We start from the raw sequence: 16,166 nt of genomic DNA, 5'->3' as shown, positions 1-16,166 counted from the left end.
CACAACTCTGAAAACCTACGTTTATACTGTGTACAGTGGCTTATCCCCAGTACTAGCTGGTGCTGGTACATCAAGGTACACTATGCAGCCAAAGAAAAAACTTTTGGGGATAAGCAAATTAGAATATTTTAATAGATGGCATCACTGGTACTCTCTTTAGCAATGAACTAATTGACAGACATACCAACTCACCCCCCTGCTTGTTGTGGGGCAGCGATTCCATGAAAAGGAATACATCTGTTATATGTTAATGCATAGATACAAACATCTTATATGCAGATGGAGAGCATCCAAATTATAGATCACAATTTGGAACTAGGCAATTTTTCTGTGTTAGTTGCACCAATTTCAGCTTTCGAAAAGTTGCTTTGAGAATAGCAACAAGTAAATATGCTTACAGGATCATCAGTGCATGACTATTTAGTGTGCTCAATAACAGTACATTTGTGGGTTATATGGCTCATTCTCCAGCTTTTGTAGCAGCTGGCTTGGTGCACTTTCCATTTCCCCTTTGACTTCACCAACACTACACAATGGTTCATGCATTGCAGTTCCATTTTTCACAGTGTAAGTGTATGAGCTATTTTAGGTTATACTATTGTTATACTATTAGTGTGACTTTGAGGGTCATTTGTACTTGAGCAGATGTATGAATTCTAAAATAAGGAGGATGGGACATCTGCATATTTTTGGTGGATGCCCACATGCAATAAACTATAAATATACCCACTAGTTTTGAATACTACAGTGTTTCTACTATGAATATGTACAAGCTGCAGAATCAAGTTATAATATAAGCTAAACAATCTAGTTATAAACGGTCGATGTAGTTGACAATAGAGGTCAAATAAGAGCCTTTATAGAATTAAAATGAAAATTATGAAATTCAGGCTTGGAACTGCAAGGATTGGCAGATTTGAGGATCAGCACTGAAGAGGTACATCGATTATTGTTTTTCGGGTAAGATCATATTTTCATCTACCAAGCATTTACACTTTTCACTACTACATTAATTATTTTGCAATATTCCATGTTTGTATGTCAAGACCCATGGGCAAAGGCAACAACTGTAGTCTTAAATTGCTGTTCTGTTTTAAATGTTACTATTATTTGTGTACCTGAGTCCATATCAGATGTTCGAATTTCGGTTGGCAGGGGTCTTCTCTCTACAATTGTAGAGTATTTCTGTCGTAAACGATAGGCCACTTCTTGAAGATCATCCAACAAAACGGCTTCATCATCAAAAATGCTATGCTCTTTTTCCAATAACTCTTCATGTCCTACTTCCCTCTCATCTAGCAGTTTTTCAACAAACCCAAAAACAGTGGTTTCCGAAGTCTCTAGAATCTGATCAAGGGCTTTTTCAATGTCATCCTGTACCTGGTTGCCCCTCCGAGCTTGTTGTAACTCAGACTCCAAATCATGGAGCATAGCTTCCACTTGCAGGATATTTGGCTGTCCAAGATATTTCTTAAATCGTTCTATTTGTTTCTCCTCTAGGTAATTCCTCATCACTTGGAGTTCTTTCACAGAGTCGCTGTACTCTGGTTCCAGTTCTGTATTGTTGATACCACTAGATTTTTGCAGCTCATGTCCTCTTTGTTCTTCCAACAAGAGACTGTCTTGATCCTTCAACATTTCCTGTGCTGTCTCTTCTACATCCTTACTCTTTGGCACTGGCTCGCCATCTGCATCATCCACTCTCTCTCTCCCAATGCTACTATGAATGACTGAATCTGTTGAGATTTTGGCATCTCCACCTTCAAAACCAGCTGCAGGTGGTTTCACTTGTGAGGCAATGCTCTTGCTCTCTTCTTTTTGCACATCATCTATGGTCTTTGACAACTCTCCATATTCTGTCACCTTTGAGTCTAGGAGATTATGTAAGGTTTCAGTCATGTCAGATGTTGCACCAAGATCGTCCTTTGATGTAGTTTCATGAACAGTTTTCTGCTCATCTCTTGTGTTGAATGCTGAAGCCGCCTCTTTTCCTGCCAAAGGATCCCTTTCAGTCTTTTTAAGAACCTGTTCAGACTGAAGTGCATGTGCTGCATTTTCATCTTCCAAGAGTTCATTGGTCTCCTCAAAATCTTCATCATCTTTAAGTGTAGGACGTCCATCTAATGTTTCATTATCCGATTCATCTTTTACTGTATCATTATGTTTACTGAGCGGTATTTCGTCATTTTCACCATCTACTTCTTGTATGGTCCTTTTCTCAATTGTTGACATTATTTTCATGGTTTCTCCTTCTATTGTGGGCACTTTAATTAGTTTCCCATTTCCCACAGCCTCAACTCCCTCCTGTGTATCTTGACCTGCATCTGCTTTGATGTCACTATGAGGGGCACCTTTCCTCTGTGAGAGAGTCTCTGTAACATGGTCTTCCTCCTCAGCTGCAGGTTCTTGCTTGACTGTTTCCAAATGATCAAAATCATCTTTTACTTCATCAAACACATCTGTCTTCTCACTTTCCTTTGCTACAGCACCACCGTCAGGTTTTAATAACTCCTCTATAAGAATGACACTATCAGATTCTATCTTAGCTGCATTTTGCAGTTTCTCAAGTTTTTGCTGCTCAACACCCACCAACTTTTGCTCTGATGTTTGTTCCAGAACTGATGTTTCTTTTAGTTTGTCATCTTCAACTTTCATGTGTTCATTTTCATTCTCCAGCTCTGTATTGTTGATTGCTGTATTAACAGGTAGTATCTCTGGCTGATCAATGTTCTTTTTAAAAACCTTGATGTGTTCTTCTGTTGGTTGTGATGGATCTATGTCACCTTCTGGAGAGTCACCAACATCTTCCTCCATTTTACCTACTCGTTCATGCCCATCTAACTTTTCCTCATTTAATGAATCTTGAGATTCAACCTGTTTTTTCTCAGGCTCAACATCATCTAGCTTATCCTCGTCTTCATTGTGCATGCTTTCTTTTAAAAGAAATTTGTCAATAAAATTTTCTAGGTCTTCATCTGTTGTACTTTCCTTTTCTTCATTGTCTGTTTCTTGCATATCAAGTAAATAATTCATGTCACTGTCATGTACATCACTGTTCTCTACGACATAGCCTTCTTCCTCATCCTCATCAGAATCTATTCCATCGAGATCTGTGACTTCCTTTGTATGTTCCCCACCACTAACAATGGCAAATATCGTGTCACCCCAAGAGGTTTGTAATTGTCCATCTCTCTTGGCTTCATTATCTTCATTGGTTTTAGTCTCTGCAGCTTCACTTGCTATTTTTGTGTCGGGTTCTGTGCTGAGCTGGGTTTGCGAAGGCTCTGTTTCAGGGACATCAACAGGCTCTTCTTCAGAAGGGTCCGGCTCCAACGATTCCTTGCTCACTAGAATAGACTCCTGCTCATACGGCAACAATGGAATTTCTGTTAAATGCTCATCCTCTTCTTCCGGTTGCATTTCTTCATAGTAGTTTTCATCTTCATCAGCATCAGAGTCGTCCAATGAAGTAACATGTTTGGTCATCTCATCATCGGTCACAACAGCATCAGCAGTTGTACCAATCTGGGTTTTAAGGTCAGCATACGTTTCTTGTTCTAAAAGAGTGTAAGACTTGAAATCCTCCGATTTCCCCTTTGCCAGAAGATCATCATCATGAGGAACAGGATTCCTACTGGATATCTCACCAGCAGGCACTTGTGGGATGTCTTTGGAATATTGTACTTCATCTTCCTGAGAAAGATCTTTTGGGCTCTCTATAGAGTAATCATCCATCTTTGTATCTGGAGACTTCTCTGTATTGTCCGTGGTTTCAGAGACTAAACCATCTTTCTGTTGCTTTAGTGTTTCTTTAACCAAACTGCTTAGGGTTTCATCTCTGCGACCTCCAAGCTCATCATTTGCTAGAACATTATCCTTTTTCTCAGTTATTTCCTCTTCAATTGTATTGGTCTCAGTTTCCTCTTTTAGTTCTGATTTGGGTTCAGGGTCACTTCCTGTTTGGACGGTGTCTTCTGTTTTAGTTTCTGATTCTTCTTTCTTTTTTTCATTTTCTTCAATTTTGCTTAAAAGATCATCGACATTATAATTATCAAAATTATCTTTTCCTGCATCAAAACATACAAAATCGGTCTCCTGAAAAAGGCAAAAGAGAAAAACAAAATTAGCTTACGACAAAATTATACGAGTGACAAGCAACATTCAAAGTGGTGACCTTTCTATAACAATTATTTGATTATTCCTAAATGTGTTTATTTCAAGGGAAATAGCAAGTTTAGCATGGTATTTTGTATCATTTTGCACCATGCCATCATTAAACTATGAGGCAAACTTAACAGATGTCCCTTAATAAATTATGGCCATTTCACCCGTCTTAACAATCCATGATGTCTCAACTGTGGAACACTCCCAATGGGTAATTATGACTCCATTCAAAGTTAAACCAGCGAATCCTTTTCTAAACAAATTCAACACAAAGAAGTAAAAACATATGGCAAGACACCTCACCAGAACTAGGATCAAATTTGTGCAGAACTGCACACCCAAATCACAGTTTCTTCTTGTTTCAGGGCAAGCCTACCAGACAGAGCAAGGTGTCTTATTTTCAAAGAAATACTGTGGGCTTACCATAAACACACAGGCGCTTGCAGCCGACCCATTGCTTACCACTGGATGGTTTTGCTGTCACTCTTATTTGCTTGCTTTCAATTTTATGACTTTCCTTGTTTCAACCTGTCCATCTTGTCTGTGTCCCTCACCTGGAGCACAGCCTCCGGTTGGCTTCTAATTTTCTTCTGCTCGCTTTTAGAGAACTACTTTTTTCTTTTTGTTTAAGTACTCCATGAGAGTACATGTGTTGTCACTCGTGCTTTTCTCCCCCCACATTGCTCTCTCACCCATGTGTTGCTCTATCTCCATCATGCTTCTCCCCCCTCCAGGGTGCTCTCTTTCACCGTTTTTTTTTCTTCGCTGGAGTTGCTTCTCCTCTTGCTCCCACAGTTCTTCAACCCCCAAACCGAACCAACCCACTAATCCGCTTAATTGTTTCAACATGCTTTCACACTACATTTTTAAAAACTGCTTCTGGGCTACTTTCGGTTTATTTACCAAACCATCTCAGAGCGGTAAACAAAAAGCAGAGCCTGTGTCCTTTTGGAAAGCATGCATGTGTTTTTTTGTTTTGCCATGCTGTACAGCAACTGTGATACTGTACAGAATGGCATAAAACATCGGCAAAGCCAATAGATCTTGACCTAGTGACTTTGCCAATCCTTGTTTTTATTAAGACTTTAAAAAAAAAAAAAAACTTAGAATCCTTCATGTTCATATTTTGTGACAGAGGTTTCAGGATTTTAGTATTTTTCATTTATTTATTTCTGGTGCTGAGGCTGTATTTCAATCTCTATGCTATTCTTCTGAGCAGCTCCTAAACTTGCAAAACACTTCCAGCAATTTCTGAAATTCTTCTGCATAGGTTTAAAAGCTGGCCTGGATAATAGGGGTAATCATTGCTACAATAGAATCTGCTTACCAGTGGGACCACATGTAACCTATTCATGACTGAATGCATAAGAGCCTGCCGAGTGCACAGCTTCCTGAATGAGTTGTAGCACTGAGGAGAAAGAATTGCTGGAGAGGAAGCCCGAAGAGAGGGTAATTGTGAGAAAAGCCAGGTTTTAAGGTGCATGCAGAAAAGGATGTGAAGAGAGGGTTTCACTGGCCTGTTTGGGTATATAAAGAAACAGCTTCACAGCTGCATTTTGGATGAACTGCAATCGGGCGAGGTTAGAAGAGGGGCCACCTAACAACAAGGAATTACAGTAATACATTCTAGATAAAACGAGGGCCTGAACAATGGTATTTCTGGAGTTAGATGAAGTAAGGGGAAACTTTTTAGCAGAGTGCATTGGATGAGAATGCAACAACCACACATTTTGGAAACAGGGTGCAAGAAAGTGAGAGTTGTGTCAAACAAGAAGCCGAGACTTCTGGCTGAGTTGACTGGTGGCGGAGGGTAGTATAATAATATTGGCCGCAAGTAGGAAGTCCAGATTTTCCCATAGTATCCTGAAGATAATAAACTCCATGTAATCTGCATTAAACTTAAGGTAGTTGGTATGCATCCATGCTTCAACCACCTTCACACAATTTTGCAGGTTGATTTTGGCCTCTGAAAAATTGTTTGAAATAGTAAGGACAATTCAAGTGTCGTCTGCATAAGAAATTAGCATGAGGCCAAAGGATCTCACTATGGCTGCAAGGGTGGGATATGTAAATATTAAAGAGAGTGGGGCACAGGGACGAGCCGTGTGGGGACCACGCACTCCAGTGAGAAAGGATTAAAATGAAATTGCCCAAGAGAGTCTGGACTCATTTAGAAAGGAAAGAGAGCATCCATTTCAGGACGGCACACCCAAAACCAAGACTGCTAAGTGTAGTGTTGAGTATTTCTATTCTATACAACACTTGTAGAGTGCTTAGCTACCCATAGACATCACAGCACTGATAGTGTGGCACAGACTCGTCTTGGAAAAACCAAGTCTTAAGTGATTTCTGAAAGTCTAGTTTGACAATTTTTAGGGAGAGAAGGATCGCCCTCCATAATTTACCCTTGTGATGATGGGAATCTTGTCCGAAAAGGCATTTGAGGAGCGCAGCAATCTCCTGGGAGAGTAGGGAAATACCAGGGAACGGGAGATCCAAGGACCTTTACAGAGAAGTGTCCTGTGGGCAATGCAAAGTTATTTGAATTTGATTCTCTCTGTCACAGGGAGCCAATGAAGAGAAAGCAAGGCTTGTCTGGAGATATTTGACAGTATTCAGGCCGCAGAACTTTGTACAATCTGCAATTTACTTATTGTGGCCTTGGGAACTCCCAGGTAAAGTGAACTACCGTAATCCATGTGAGCAAGAATGAGTGCCTGGACCACCAACCTGATGTAGAAGGAAGAAAAGGGAGAATTTTCCAGAGCATTCTCAGCATGCCATAGCAGGTGGTTGCAAGCTGTACTGATTGGGAGTCGACTTGAAAGATTTATCCAGCCACATTTCTGTGCTCTTTACGGCTGTTTTCAGAGACGTGGAGATCCCCAAGCAGCTTGGCCTGTCCAGATCCCAGGATGAGTTTAAGTTGTTGCCTAGGATCATCGGCTCAGTCTTGTCTCCATTCTGTTTGAGAAAGGAGCTATTGATCCACTTGGCCACGTTCTCTTGACTCGGACTGAGGGAAAAGACCAGCTGCATACTGTCAGCGTAAGAGACTAACAAGATCCCATAGGGGAGGACGATATCAAAAAGTGGCCTCATGTACAAATTAAAAACAGTCAGGCTCAACGAGGAACTCCACATTTTAGAGGAAGGATTTCTGATGTACAGCCCCCATTGAAGACCTGAAAGGTGCTGTCCTCGAGGAAGTACTTCAGCCAAGCTAGGGCAGTTCCAGAGATTCCAACACTCTGTAGTCTGTCAGCAAGAATACCATGGCTTATGGTGTCAAAATCAGAATTCAGGTCAAGCTCCAATCTCATTGGGATGGGAGCTGCCTCCAGAACTGGGTTATGGTGATCACACAGGAGGGGTTACTCATTTCCCTGGCCATACCTCTGGGGTGGGCACAGAGGCTTTGCACAGGGGAAAAAATGTTGTGCCTTTTTGGAACTAGGCATAGAGGGGAACTCTGGGACAGATTGATTAGGGCACACAGGAACTACTGCAAAAGTGGGTCGGGCTACCTGTGACCACTTTTACTCTATTGGTTAGGGAGGATCCAGGAGTTATCCACACCTACAAGCTGGTGCCGGGCATAATATTTTAACCCACACTATGCTCTTTAGAACACTACTGGACCTGTGGAAAATTATAGGAGGATGGAACTTGCTGCCTGAAACCTGAGATGAGCTCTAAGGGATTGGACCTGCTCTCCCTCTAGTACTCAGGCCAAAGAAGTGGACTCCAAGGGTGAGGAAATATGAATTTTGTGATCAGTTATGTCCCCTATCGTAGACCCCAACGGCTCCATGTGCATGCTATAAGTACATGTATGTTCCCTCCAGTTCCAGTTTTGAAGACGCAAATACATGTGCGTCCACCGTCAACATGTCCTCTTTCAGATCCGCCATGAATGGGTCAGATATTCCATTCCTAAGTATGAAAGGCCACCGACTTTATGTGGTTCACTTTCCACATTTTACAGATTCAGGCGAGTAGGCCCTGAATTCTGTCATCAAGCCTTTTCCTGCCTTCTGCCTCTGAAAGCTCCAGTCTGAGCCTGCATCTGTATCCATGAACTTTGTCCTACTCCCTGCGCGGCTAACGGTGCCTGATCCAGCATATTGCCTGCCAAAAACTGTATTTCACCTTCAAGATTATCTACTCCGCTCCTCATCCGATGCATTCCTGTCTAGCAGTTTAGGTAAACATTCCTCCAGCTACCGTGCAAAGGGCCAGGCCTCGCTGTCCTCATGCAAGTAATTCATAGGCCCCGTTACCATGGAATATTCCTACCCCCTCGCATCTCATGTAGACACTTAGACGCTTGTACACGCACTAACAGTCAGTATAGAATAGATTCTATTCTAGAGACCTATCCTTTTGGATAACACAGTTCTTTAAACATAGGATATTAGATATGATTTGGGATTAGGTTGACATAACCCCCAGACTTTTGTCTCCACATGTAGAGCTAAATGTCAAGTCCCCTTCACCCTCTAGTTGCACGTCAATCACACGTCATGCGGCTGCGCGCGCATCTCTGCCAAATATTTCTGCTGACATTGCAGGATTCTTTTATGGATCCACCCACTTGTGACATCATGTATAATGACGTTTATTAAATTACGCCCATATGACCGCCTCTATTAGTTACGTATGCACAGTTTATCTGTATTATCAGCTGTTACGCCTCTTGCATCTGTTCCTCTGTAATGCATTTCCTATAAAACCAATTATCTGTCAATAATGTATGCCCTTCCTTCCTGAACTTTCGTGGTGATGGAATAGAAAGCCTACAATTCGAATTGTATTCCTTTGTATAGGAATAAAGCCTTTTAAAACCTCTAATACCACGGATTCTGCCTCTTATATTTACTGAGTTATTCTTAATAGACTTTACCGCATAAAAAATAGTACCGGTAATTAAATATTTACCACATAAATTGGCGCCCGAATAGGGACACTTTCTCATCTCACGCGCCGGCGGTGCGTTGCAGGCCCGGTCTCCTGCCACAGCTGAACGGACAAAAACGCGTACCTGCAGGATTTCCTGTATCTCCCTCCGGCCAAGCGGGGACGACTGAGGCTGCGATCCACACCCAGACGAGGCGGTGAGAAGTGCGAAGTATCCCGACCAGAGCCTAGCTGAGAGAGCAAGATCCGAGGTATACAGAGGCCCACCAGGTTCCGAAGTTCCGAGTCCAATCAAGTCGGGTCCAGTCCGGTCCAGTTTCAGTTCCGTTTCCGAGGCCTTCCGTTCCGAGCTACCCGGTGAGTACCATTACCGGGGAGGCATTTAACGTGCACATAGTCTGTGCCGGTCAAGACGGGTTTGGGTACACAAATCCGGTCTGCACTGTTTTAGCAGTGTATCTGTACTGTTTAGCAGTATATATAGTATGTCTAGCATATAAATAAGTATTATCTAGTGTCAGTATTATGTCAGTAACTAGTTTTCTATTAGTTATCATCGTTCGTTAAAACTGTTAAGTGTTAAATGTTTTAATACGTTCTATATATTGTGGTGTGAATGACTGTTCATTATTGTGTTTATTGTATAAAGTGTGTTCTAGTAATAAGGTCTAAAAATGCCGCTCTTTTCGAAACTAAGACAGATCAAAACCAGAAAAGGGGTACTCGAAGAAGCTGTTCCCATCCCACCTAGGGACACTCCAGGGTACTTTATGTATCATAAGCATGGCCTAGATGCCGTATTATTTCTTGATTTATGGGTGGACTACACCAAGGATTTGCCAGAAAATCAGAGATGGCCCGCAGCGGGGACCTGGGATGCAGATTGCATCATGAGAGTAGAAGAAGAATTATGGAAAAAGAAAGCCAGACAGTCCCAGAAAGATGCCATTGAATTATGGCGTAAAGAATCATATAGACGTACAGAAAAAGCGCTCAGACAGGAAGAGAAAGGTAGAGAGAATTCAAATAAAATCCGAGAAAATCTATTACTTGAGGAAGGTAACCGAGTAAAATCAGAACAAGTAGACAGACAAAGAAACACTCTTATGAATGGTATGTATCCTCTTCTGACCGAAGGGTTACCTAAGGCTACCCCGGAAATACCAAAAGACTTAACTCCTCCATTGCTCCCGATAAAAACACATCCCAAAACAGCAAAGGACGTTTTCCTTTCCTCCTATTTAGATGACGTAGCTCCCGAGTATGCTAATGCCATACCACACATACCGCTTGCCGATGGTGTTCAACACCAAGAGCATCCGTCTGTACCCCCGCAACCACAAACTCCTACGCAAGTCCCAACAGGTCCGTCCATTTCTACAGTTTTTCCCGCATCTACAATTTCTATCCTACGCCCAACGAATCCTTTCGTGCCTAGCACCTCAGACGGTGCTACAGGAGGTACGACAGACATGTTTGCCACCCCGCCGCGAAATAAACAGACCCTTAGAGATTTAGCACTCCAACGTACACCCCAACTAGCGACATCCGACATGTTTAAAGAACAGCTTGTGGATTGTAGATACGACCCAGTACCAGGTAGACAGGACAAATTGCTCATATCATCACTACGTATACGACGAGCTACATTATATTTAATGACGATACCAGGAATGAGTGAACACCTAGACGAAATATATCGCTTTGTCCAAACAGGGCGAGGTCCAGAAAGTATTAACGAAGCTATGGAATACCAGAAAGTGGATGTCCAAAGACAACTACTACGTTTTTTCATAAATTGCGTAATTAGGAATCAAGACAGGCCTGGGGCAGATCATGATACCATGCAAAGACTTGCCAAATGGGGTCAGAACATATCAGAAGAGAAACATGATAGACAGGCGTGTATAATCGCCATGTGTCGAAAGATCCGCAAGGAAGTAGAACGAATACATAAAGAAAGACGAGAAATAGACAGAGTAGAATCAGAAGAGGAGGAGGAGCAAGAATCAGAACAACTAGAAACGATAGCTTATGTAGGTAGAGGAAGACCCCATAATAATACCAGAGGTTTTAACGACCCGATACGTCCAGAGCATAATAGACATTTTCCAAACCCTATGTTAAATACAAGATCCCCTGAACACCTATTCCAAGCCGCTGATAAATTACTCCGAGATCGAAGGGGGTACCATATGCTCGATTCCATGGACGAACAAGAATTAGCCAGGTCAGCAGTACAATGGGCTGACAGTCCCGGTGAATACAATGATGATGTACTTGCACACACGTTTCTGAATCTTGACCCATACGAACAGCGTTTAGCTAGTATATACATGATTCAACACCTCCTTATATTATATAAAAGCCAACACTCCGATCCAGGACCCTTACCTGACATATTGACAGAACTACTCACGAATATATGGAGAGGGTCAGGTACTGATTTGATTAAAGAAATTCTAGAATTTCGAAACCAATATTTAACTTTCGTATGCCCAGAACACGTTCCAGTTCCCATCATGGGAAGAAGAATGTATCACATAGATAGACAGAACCCGTTACGCGAAGTACACCCAATCAGAGGTGACGGTAATAATTTTACACGCGTGTTTGTGTACACGCCTATAACTAAACTAGAATTATTAGAAATGAAGAAAGTAGTACCCAGCCATGACAAGGATCCAGCAGGTTTCCACCGTGAGATAAAAGACATGTTACTCATGGGAGAGTATACCTACCCCGACATTATGAAAATATTAAAAGTCCTATTACCAGCTGGTGTTTACGAGAAACTGAAAGAAAAGGAATGGGAGGTGGGAGACCAAAAGATAGATTAGATAGCATTAGAAAACGAAGAAAGGGCCCGAGCTGCAGGAGCAGGGCTTGGGGAAAAGACTACAGCACTAGCAGGATTACTAGTACAGGTACTGCCACGTTTATTAACTACGAAAAAGGAAGACTGGGGTGCAATCTCAGCCTGTAAACAAAAGCCAGATGAAGACACTAGTGATTTCTATTCCCGATTTGAAAAATGTTTTGGTATAAATAGTGGCATAAAAGCCAGTAGCGAGTCATATCCACATCTGTTTGTGACAAAATTAGTTGAAAATTCTCTGCTGCAAATCAAGAATAGAGTATTGAAATTCGAAAGTACCTGGCAAGGTAATACCCCATCACAGATGTTACAGATGTTACAATATCACCACAATAGAATTAGAGAAGAACAAGAACATGAACAAAGACGTATGAAAGATACAAAAATGAAAATGCTTGTTGCACAGTCAGTTCCAGCCGATGGTCATCAAAGGGGTGATTCCGCAGGTCCAACGAAAGGGACATGCAACTATTGTAAACAACAAGGTCATTATATACACGATTGTCCAGTCCTGAAACATAATATTGCCACAGGTAGAACACAGGAGAGACCACGTCCACCTAGACAGGATCAGAATCAACAACAAATCCCTCAGCATGCACAACCTAGGTTAGCTCCGCAACAATTAGCTCCGCAGCAGGCAGCTCCACAACAGATCGTAGCACCACCACAAGCGCAGCCTATTGCTGCAACACAAGCAACGACACAACAGATGTATCAGTATGCACAAGCAGATTATCCCGATTATCAGCGATACACATGAAATAGCCTAGAGAGGGAAGTTGGCTTACCCCTTATCGAGGTTCCTGTAGACCAAGAGGGACCTTATGTACATAGTGAACTATTAGGGGAAGACAGAAAGTTTTTACTTGACACAGGGGCAAGCAGAACAACTATACGACGCAGTGAAGTTCCAGGGGCACCCCTCTCAGGCTCACAGAATATTTCCCTTGGATTCTCAGGAAAACCTATAATCAATGACGTAACACAACCTCTTCCACTTACGGTGGGTCCATTGACACGTACTACAGATTTATTACTTACTAAATCATGTCCAGAAAACTTGTTAGGCATAAAAACATTGAAAGCTCTAGGAGCCATAATATGTTGTTCTCCGGAAAGAGTACGACTATTTTTACGTGACTTTAAAGGCCACTACGTGTCCAGAGACATGGATCACCGACTGCAGAATTTACCTACACATTTATGGGCACAAGGCCCCACTGATGTTGGTGGCATGAATATTACACCATATCGTGTCACACTAAAAACAGGAGTAATACTACCACGAATGCGACAATACAAGTTACCACCCGATGCTGTTGTGGCTTTGCTGCAAATCATTGACGAGCTCATTGCACAAGGAGTGGTTGTCGAAACCGACTCCAATGTATGTAATTCCCCGATAATTCCGATTCTTAAAAGAACGGATCCAAAAGCACCACCAGTATATCGATTAGTCATTGATCTGCGCGAATTAAATAAATGTATTGTACCACAATACCCTGTGGTCCCAGATATCTCTTCATTACTAACCGCTGTTGACTCAGAAGCAACGTTCTTCACTGTAATTGATCTCAAAAATGCCTTCTTTAGCGTCCCGATAGATCTGGAAAGTCAATATCTGTTCGGATTCAGTTTAAATGGACGAAGTTTTAAATTCACACGCGCACCTCAAGGATTTACAGAAAGCCCCAGCATCTATAGCCAAGCACTGAAACGAGAACTTGACAGTATCCACATGCCAGTTAACACTGCCTTGCTTCAATATGTCGATGATCTGCTGATCACCGCCCGAAGCGAACCTGAATGTGAAAAAGCGTCACTGACGGTTTTGAAATTTCTGGCCGACAAGGGGCACAAGGTGTCCCCTTCTAAGCTGCAATTCTGTGTCCAGCGAGTTGTTTACCTTGGGCACTCGCTGTCCAAGGAGGGAAGGCAGCTTACATCCGACCGCATCCAGTTAATTGCTAACATGTCAGCACCCAAGACACAAAAGGAGGTGCGGGCTTTTATAGGCCTCACTTCATACTGTAGGCAGTGGATCCCTCAATATGCATTTCTAGCAAAACCACTCATCCAGTTGACAACACAGGAGGCAGCCACATCGACTGTCCTCCCTTGGACTCAAGAACATACACACGCCTTTGAAAGCTTAAAGAAAGCTTTATGCCAAGCACCTGTTTTAGCAACACCATGTTACAATAAACAGTTTACACTCTTTGTTACAGAACGCGAAGGTACTGCCTTGTCAGTACTCACTCAGGAACAAGCAGGATCACACAAACCATGTGCTTATTTCTCTAGTACATTAGATCCAGTAGCTCAGGCTCTTCCTGCGTGCCTGAAATCGGTGGCAGCAACAGCTTTAGCTATCAGACAAAGCGATGCCATAGTGTTAGGACACCAATTGACAGTACAAGTACCACACGCAGTAGAGGTTCTTTTGAACCGCACACAAACACAACACTTGACTATAGCGAGACTCACCGGTTACGAATTGACATTGTTTCAGCCACACATAGAAATCAGACGTTGTAATACGTTAAATCCTGCCACACTGTTACCAGTGGGCGGAACAGATCCATTGGCACATGATTGTGTCGAAGTCATTACTATCACGACGAAACCCAGACAAGACTTGACAGATATCCCTTTGTCAGATCCAGACTTGACATTGTATGTAGATGGGTCATGTATGAGAACAAGTACAGGAGAGTTAGTGGCCGCTTACGCAGTCACAACAGACACTGAAGTCATTGAAACAAATTGCATTAACACTTTGTCAGCTCAAGCAGCAGAGCTCATCGCTCTGACACAAGCCTGTATTCAAGCCAAAAATAAGAAAGTCAACATATACATGGATTCACGTTATGCATTCGGAGTCGTCCATGACTTCGGCGTACTGTGGCGAGAGAGAGGTTATTTAACTTCTCACGGTGCCCACATCCAACACGGACCCCTCATTCAAGCCCTATTAGACGCGATTCATCTACCTACTGCAATATCGATTATGAAATGCAAAGCCCATACAAAAATTACCGATATCATTTCTCAGGGTAATGACCTAGCTGACAGAACAGCTAAACAGACTGCTCAGAATCAGACTCACACAACTGACATGACAAAGACAATAGTTCCGACACCAACACATTGCATGACAGTTAAGGATCCCGCCCTTGATGTAATTGACATACAGACACATGCTACACCAGAAGAAATAAAGAAATGGACTGAATTAGGAGGGATCCAAACGGATCAAGGATGGATGATGAAGGAAAAATCTATATGGTTTCTTCCCGACTCCATGGTTCAAGTTATCATTAACACAATACATAGTCCAGCGCACCTAGGAGAAAAAGCTATGCTAGACAGCATTCAACACATTTGGTTCAACAAACACTTGCGAGCAGCAGCTAAACAAAAAGTTCGTACCTGTATGATATGTTGTCAGTTTAATCCAGGTAAAAGCATCCCCGTAGAGCAGGGTGGATTTCAACCTCCCGATCATGCTTTTGAAGTCCTCCAGATGGATTATATCCAGATGGAACGATGTCGAGGATTCAAATATGTTCTCGTAGTTGTCTGTGCTCTTTCCCGTTGGACAGAAGCCTACCCGGTTTCAGATTACACTGCCCCGACTACTGCCAAACAGTTAGTTCGAGAATTCTTCCCACGGTACGGTTTACCACGTGTTGTCTACTCAGATAACGGCCAGCCGTTCTCATCCGAACTAATGAAACACGTTTCCCTTTTGTTAGGCTACCAATGGAAATTCCACTGTGTCCGGCATCCCGAGGCAGCAGGTCTCGTGGAACGCCATAATCAAACTCTGAAAATTAGATTGTCCAAAATATGTAGGGAAAAAGGTGTCGATTGGATAGTAGCCTTACCAGTTGCGCTCTTTTACATGAGAATGGTAGCACATTCTCGAACAGGGCTATCCCCGTACGAGGTGATCTTCGGTAGACCACCAAATATGTGGGGGACGCCTATACCTCGCAAAATCACTGATGTTGACTGTAATATGCTGACAGATTACCTGGCTTCCTTGATGTCTGCACTACAATCTTGTCGTTCACAGGTAGCCGCAGCTTTTCCCGATAATACTGAGGTGAAGCCCCATGACGTGGTTCCTGGTGACCTGGTTTTGGTCAGGAATTTCGACCGGAAGACCCAACTGGAGCCTAGGTGGAAGTCGCCA

At 42.5% G+C, this 16,166-nt stretch overlaps 1 protein-coding gene across 2 annotated transcripts in view; it reads right to left on the bottom strand.

Annotated features, from left to right (window-relative positions):
* MIA3 (MIA SH3 domain ER export factor 3) overlaps positions 1-16,166 on the bottom strand; it is a 348,169-nt gene that overhangs the window by 224,727 nt on the left and 107,276 nt on the right. For both annotated transcript variants that reach the window (XM_085612967.1, XM_085612968.1), the window contains exon 4: positions 1,119-4,095. In XM_085612967.1, coding sequence (XP_085469093.1) covers positions 1,119-4,095 — 2,977 coding nt within the window. The remainder of the gene's footprint in view (positions 1-1,118; positions 4,096-16,166) is intronic.

Source organism: Triturus cristatus, chromosome 6, assembly GCF_964204655.1.
Source record: "Triturus cristatus chromosome 6, aTriCri1.1, whole genome shotgun sequence".
NCBI lineage: Eukaryota > Metazoa > Chordata > Amphibia > Caudata > Salamandridae > Triturus > Triturus cristatus.
Note: the sequence above shows the minus strand (reverse complement) of the source record. Positions and strands in the feature narration are given on the sequence as shown.